The sequence below is a fragment of the Trichechus manatus genome, unplaced genomic scaffold (genome assembly GCF_000243295.1).
Source record: "Trichechus manatus latirostris isolate Lorelei unplaced genomic scaffold, TriManLat1.0 scaffold00022, whole genome shotgun sequence".
NCBI lineage: Eukaryota > Metazoa > Chordata > Mammalia > Sirenia > Trichechidae > Trichechus > Trichechus manatus.
The window spans coordinates 11,178,879-11,179,590 of NW_004443958.1; the positions used below are offsets into that span (position 1 = coordinate 11,178,879).

General features: G+C 40.0%; 1 protein-coding gene across 1 annotated transcript in view; it reads right to left on the reverse strand.

Moving 5' to 3' along the window:
* CUNH8orf76 (chromosome unknown C8orf76 homolog) overlaps window positions 1–712 on the reverse strand; it is a 19,310-nt gene that overhangs the window by 16,626 nt on the left and 1,972 nt on the right. Inside the window, exon 2 of the mRNA XM_023728158.1 lies at window positions 301–396. Coding sequence (XP_023583926.1) covers window positions 301–396 — 96 coding nt within the window. The remainder of the gene's footprint in view (window positions 1–300; window positions 397–712) is intronic.

The following is a 712-nucleotide window of genomic DNA, read 5'->3' on the forward strand; positions in this document are numbered from 1 at the left end:
GAGTGATCTGTGCAGGAAGCTCTTACATAATGGGGAGATACAGAACCTGGGAAAAACAGACCTACACGGACCCCACAAAGACCCTTCTATTGAGGTTACAGGAAACACATGAATCATAGAGAGCCACGTAGAAAAGAACAGAAATTTGGGATTCTGAGATTACAAACACATCACAAAAAATTAAAGTCACCTTAACCAACAACACACTCACAACTTGGTTCACCATCATTTAAATCTGCAGTAACTGATAAAATAAGAGCCCACTTCGAATACCACAATCTTATAAATGTTGAAATGTACCTGATATTCTTGTCGTCTATAGGCCAGGTCCCCTCTGAACTTCTTGATAGTTAGAGCTTCAACATTGTCACTGCTCCCTGTTTCTTCATAAAACCACTAGAAATGGTGGAAATAACACATTACACAGAATGAAGCTACGTTTTTCCACTTCAAACTCATTTCACCCTCACAATAACTCTGTGAGTCAGCAAGTATTCTTCTTCCTAAACGGCAAATAAAAAACTAACATCTAAAAAGGCAAGTGGGAAAGCCAACACTGCAATTTAGGGTCGCTGTGAGTCAGAATCTACTTAACAGTCGATGTTTTCGGTTTGTCTCATAATCCCTACCACTCACCTGTCAATATGTCATACTGTAGTGACCTGTGTGTTGCTATGATGCTGGAAGCCATGCCACCAGTATTTCACAAACC